A 6,417-nucleotide genomic window follows, 5' to 3' on the forward strand; every position below is an offset into this window, starting at 1 on the left:
TGTGATTCAACAACGGGGCTTCTGCAAAAGCCAAATTACTCGGGCATATAACAACGCAGTCAAATTTGTTGATGACATTCATTCAGTGCAAACTATAGAGGTTCGCCTGGCGCAACTGCAAGACAATTATATGCGGTTTGTGCGGCTCTCGGAGGAGCTGTATGCGTTTCAGTCGGAACCAGATTGGGAAAACCCCGACGCCGATTTTGATGCCTATGAGGAAAAACACTACGCTACACACGCCATTTTGAGCACTTTGGAGGAATTACGACGTGATCTCCCATCTCAAACCAGTATTTCGGCCACTGTCCAAGCAGCGGATGCGTCTCAAAGAAGCCAGGTGGATTTTCAGTTCGAGCGAATCAAACTCCCAACATTTTCCGGTAACTATGAGGACTGGAAACATTTTTCGGATATGTTTACTGGATCAATCGCTTGCAATCCGAGCCTGACGGATTGCCAACGATTTTATTATTTAAAATCGTACCTTTCCGGAGACGCGCTGACATTAGTTAAACATATTACGGTTACCAATGAAAACTATCGTGAAGCATGGTATCGCCTGGAACAGCGATATAACAAACAATCGCTAATTATCCGATCATTTCTAAACAGTTTTATGACGCTCCCCAGTACTGCAACCTCTAACATCAGTACAGTGCGTAAACTTGCCGATGGTGCAGATGAAGTTATTCGTGGCTTACGCGCTCTTAACTGCGAGGAACGGGATCCCTGGCTAATCTTCATATTATTGTCAAAGTTGGATTCGGAGTCCCGCCAAGCTTGGGCTCAGTGCCCAGACTCTGAGAAGAAAGGCGTGACGATAACTCAATTTTTGAAATTTCTCACCGCACGCTAAGACACCTTGGAGGCCTATCACTTAGTTCAACCAATCCAAGCTCGACGCGCAGCTACAACGCATCACGCAGATATGCATTCAAGACGAGACGAACCTAAGTGTACATCGTGCCAGCAGAATCATCAAATGTTTAAATGTCCGCAATTCATCGCCCTCGACATTGCATCTCGCCGGGAGTTCCTCAAGTCGAAGAAGCTCTGTTTCAATTGCCTCAGCCCCACTCACATGGTGGGAAACTGTACCTCAAAGCATACTTGTCGGATCTGTCGCCGCAAGCATCATACTTTTGTTCATGGCTCGTCCCAGCCAAGTCAAAATGTTAACTACGTTGCGCCAGCCAATGTGGACAGCCATGAGCGAACATCACAGCAGGAATCTACAATTGGCCATAATCAACCGCCTGTTCGAAGTCATCATTTAGCGAATGAACCTCCCATGGAAACCAATTTCACTCATCATACTCTGGAGAATATTCCTGCACACTCTTCGCACACTCTATTGCCAACCATCCTCGCAGACGTCGTCGACGCTTGGGGAAGCACTACAACTTGCAGGATGCTCCCGGACACTGGATCTACAATTACCTTGGCTTCGGAATCATTCGTTCAGCGAATAGGCGTGCGTCGAACGCACGCAAGGATTTCTGTTCTCGGTCTCGCCGCCAACAGCGCGGGCGTTACCCGAGGACGCGCACATATCAAGTTGCGCTCTCGCCATTCGGACCAAACTATCGAATTGGTCTCATTCATTCTCAGCTCGTTGACGTCATCACTTCCAGCCCAAGCTATTGACACCTCATCTTCTACGTGAAAGCACATTTGCAAGCTTCCTTTGGCAGACCCAACGTTCTGCACGCCAGGATCCATCGATGTCATCGTTGGATCAGATCAGCTGTGGTCTCTTTATACTGGAGAACGCAAATATTTTGGTAACGACTTTCCTATTTCTCTGAATACTGTTTTTGGTTGGATTATTGCAGGCTCGTACAATGCATGCGATGATCACCTGACTTCTGCCGTGACACACCACGCGGACTTAGTTACGATGGTTCGCTCATTCATGGAAATGGACAGTATACAGCCAAGCCAGGCTCTTCTGGACGCCAATGATCCCACCGAGCGACATTTTGCTGCCACACATACGCGTTCTGAGAGCGGGGCTTATATCGTTCAGTACCCTTTCAAGGAGGAGGCACCGCCTATTGGCTAAACTTTGCAGCAGGCTATTAATCGCTTCTTCTCGCTAAAACGCAAATTTTGTCGGTCTCCGGAATTGAAGCAGCAGTACGAAGCGTTCCTGGACGACTATTTAAAACGTGGACACATGGAACAAATAACATCAACTCAAGTGGACGAGTCCCTAGAAGGTTGCTTCTACCTACCGCACCACGCTGTTATCAAACTTGACAGTTTGACTACCAAATGCCGTGTAGTTTTCGATGGATCGGGAAAGGACAGCCGTGGACTATCACTTAATGATCGACTTTATGTTGGTCCTCCAATTCAACGCGATCTCCTTGGCGTTTGTTTACGTTTCCGTCAGCACCAATATGTTCTATGTGCAGATATCGAAAAGATGTTCCGAGGGATTCACGTATATAAGCCGCACACCAATTTTCAGTTCATTGTTTGGCGAAAGAATGAGAATGAGCCGCTACGTCATTTCCGCCTTTTGACGGTAACTTATGGATTGGCACCGTCCCCGTTTCTGGCCGTTCGAGTTCTAAAACAATTAGCTGACGATCACCGCCAAGAGTTCCCTGCAGCTGCCCATGCCCTCCAACACGATGCCTACGTGGATGATATCCCAACGGGATGCAACTCATTCGGGGAACTTATGAATCTAAAGAACGAGCTAATTGGACTTTTGGAAAAGGGGCAATTCAAACTCCGGAAATGGAGTTCCAATAGTTGGCGTCTTCTAAAATCATTGCCAGAAGAAGATAGGTATTTTGAGCCTATCCAGCTCCTTAACAAATCTGCTGCGGACTCACATGTAAAAATTCTTGGTATCCAATGGAATCCCGGAAAGGACGTCATGTATCTTAATCTCAAGGAATGTGATACGACTATTTCACCTACAAAACGAGAACTCTTGTCGCAACTATCGAGAATCTATGATCCGCTTGGACTTATAGCGCCGGTCACAGTTTTACTCAAGCTTATATTTCAAGAAAGCTGGACAAGTGTACTGCACTGGGATGAGCTGGGACTTCATCCGTCAAAGCTTCTGGAGCACCGGCTGTGGTGGAAAGGTCCGTCTTGGTTGGCCGCACCGACTTCGGATTGGCCACCTTCCACAAGCAAGTTCAGCGTATCTTCAAATTTCTATGTCAACGCCGAAAAACGAGCTATAAAACCTACGACTCTGCATAACTTTCTTGATGAAAGTTTTAACGAGTTACTTATCCACAAATTCTCTACCTGGACGCGTCTAATAAGGGTATCTAGTTATTGTTATCGCTCTATTCAAACTCTTCGATCTCATCATCGGAATTCTTCATCATTCCTTACGTCCAAAGAGCTGCTGGAAGCACGACTACGACTCATTCGACATGTGCAACTGAAATTCTTTGCCAGAGAATATGCGCAGCTCGAGAATATACGCCAGCTTAATGCTAAATTGCATTTACTCCGGTTCTCCCCATATCTAGATGAAAATGGGATAATGCGAGTCGGTGGAAGAATCGAGCGGTCTACATTAAACTACAATGCTAAACACCCAATCCTAATACCAAAGGAGACACCACTAGCTGGACTACTTGTTCGACATTTTCATATCTCCAATCTGCACACGGGAGTTGATGCAACGTTTACGAATCTTCGTCAGCAGTACTGTATTCTGGGTGCTCGAAATCTCGTCAGAAGGGCTGTTTTCCTTTGTAAGCGCTGCATCCTACAACGCAAAGGCACCAGTCAACAGATCATGGGAGAACTACCAATACCTAGAGTGCAAGCTAGTCACTGTTTCCAACATACAGGGCTAGACTATGCTGGGCCAATCGCAATCAAGGAATCCAAGGGACGAACTCCACGGATCGGAAAAGCATGGTTCGCTATTTTTGTGTGCCTCACTACAAAGGCTCTCCACATCGAGCTTGTCAGTGATCTGACAACAAAGGCCTTCATCGCCGCCTTTCAACGATTCATTGCCCGCCGAGCGAGGCCCACTGACCTTTATTCGGACAACGGAACCACATTTCATGGCGGCAGGCAAACCCTAGACTACATGAGACGCCTGGCCATCGAGCAAGCAAAGGATGGAGAATTAGCTGGGTTTTTCGCCAATGAAGGCATTTCTTGGCACTTTATACCTCCTTCTGCTCCCCATTTCGGAGGGATGTGGGAAGCCGGAGTCCGCTCCATCAAACTTCATATGCGACGGATTCTTGGATCGAAGGCCCTAACCTTCAAGGAACTATCAACTGTACTGACTCAAATTGAAGCCATTCTGAATTCCCGCCCACTGTCTCCCAATGGGGATACTCCGTTGGATCCGCTGACGCCGGCTCATTTTTTGACTGGAGCTCCATAAACAGCGCTACCTGAACCTTGTCGTCTAGATACGCAAATTAATCGATTGGAAAGGTGGAATCAGCTACAAGCCATGGTCCAAGGTTTTTGGAAACGCTGGCATATGGAATACCTGACATCGCTTCACGAACGTACAAAATGGCATCTAGAAACTGAGAATTTAAAGATCGACACACTGGTAGTCCCCAAGGAACCTAATCTACCACCCTCTAAATGGATCCTTGGACGTATGACGGAGGTGTACCCAGGATTGGATGACAAGGTCCGGGTCGTAACGGATAAAACTGCCCACGGATCATTCAAACGCCCAATTTCCAAGATTGCTGTCCTGCCTCTGTGCCTCATAACTGTAACTTGTTTACATCTTCGACTCAACTTATCGTATGATGTGCAAGCTTTTTTTTTATTCACATTTTTGCTCTCAATGCAATCAAACGCATCGCGGTCGTCGTAATCAAATCGGGTATTTAAAATTAACCAAAAAACATACAAAACAGGAACACTGGTGGATTCGTTTATAAACAAGTACATTTATCTTAAACATTGCAATGTATGATTAACATAAACAGTACCAACTTAACCTCCGAAAAGACAAGTCGTATACATTTATCTTAAACATTGCAATGTATGTTTAACATAAACAGTACCACTTCAACCTCCGAAAAGACAAATCGTATTAGAACATCGTCGATCCCGCGTTCGCAAAAAAACCCATTGAGCTTATCAGCAAAAGTTGAAAAACAAATATTAAACACAAAACAAAAAAAAAAACAACAACAAAAAACACACAATTTCTTACTACTCGGGCGCAAGCCCTTTACACGTAACCATGCACGAGCCACCAGACATAGCTAAATACACTACGAGATTGTATCAACTACGAGATCGTATCAACGAGATCGTATCAACTATTGTCATTAAAAGTAAAAATGAATCCTCATTTAAAACTGTTTCACCTTGCATCATCGAGAAATCTGTGGACTTCGCCTACGGAGGAGGAGTTGATTCTGTTAAAAAAAATACCAGAGACGGCGGACTATTGATAAAAACAAAAAACAACACACAAGCCACAAAACTTCTTAAACTTACCAAAACCGCAGATATGGATATAACAGCTACCGAATACAAGAAACTTAATTTTTCAAAAGGCGTTATCTACTGTAATTACCTTAGATACATAGACCAAGAAACAATCCTCCAAGAACTAAAACCACAGAAAGTAATTGAAGTCAAAAAAATTATGAAGAGACAAAACACCAACAATAACACCAACACCAGCACCAACAACTACAGCAACACCACCAACAACAAAAACACCAACAACAACAACAACACCAACAACCTAACAGAAACCGGACTCATAATAATTACTTTCGAATCCCATCAACTCCCTGAAATACTGCGAGTCGGCTATGAAACTGTTTGCGTACGCAACTACATCCCTCTCCCACTGCGTTGCAGAAAGTGCCTCCGCTTCGGACACCCTACACCCATATGCAAAAGCACCGAAAAATGCTTAAACTGCTCAAATGAAAAACACACCAGCGAAGGAGAACTCTACAAAAACGAAAAAAAAAAATGCCTAAATTGCGTAAACAATCCTGAAATCGATCCCCAACACAGCCCTTTGGACCGCAAATGCCCCACATTCCTTAAACAACAAGAACTCACTGCCATAAAAACGACCAATAAAGCCGATCATAAAACTGCTCTGGGTATTTACTTTGAGCGACACGGATACAAAACAAGAAACTCTTATGCAAACACACTTACAAACACCACAACTACAATAAGAACTAGATCTCCAAATACGCTCACCTCAACATCTTCAAATGCACAAACTACATCCACATCCTGCGATCACAGCCATTCAAACACACCTTCAACCTCATATGCATCAATCAAAACAACACCGGCACCGGAAAAAATGCTCCAAAGCCACAACCAACACGACAAGGACAAAAGATAAGTTAAACCCACTGTGTTTTAACTTCAAACCACCTAAATCAAAAGCCAAATCCTCTA

General features: G+C 44.6%; 1 protein-coding gene across 1 annotated transcript; it reads left to right on the forward strand.

Annotated features, from left to right (window-relative positions):
* The first annotated feature begins 2,182 nt into the window (after positions 1-2,182).
* LOC147644313 (uncharacterized) lies at positions 2,183-4,393 on the forward strand. The gene has a single exon (XM_086829180.1). It carries the CDS (start codon positions 2,183-2,185, stop codon positions 4,391-4,393), a length of 2,211 nt encoding a protein of 736 aa, XP_086685306.1.
* The last annotated feature ends 2,024 nt before the right edge of the window (positions 4,394-6,417 follow it).

Source organism: Drosophila serrata, unplaced genomic scaffold (genome assembly GCF_035046125.1).
Source record: "Drosophila serrata isolate PLE 108 unplaced genomic scaffold, ASM3504612v1 contig_187, whole genome shotgun sequence".
Lineage (NCBI taxonomy): Eukaryota > Metazoa > Arthropoda > Insecta > Diptera > Drosophilidae > Drosophila > Drosophila serrata.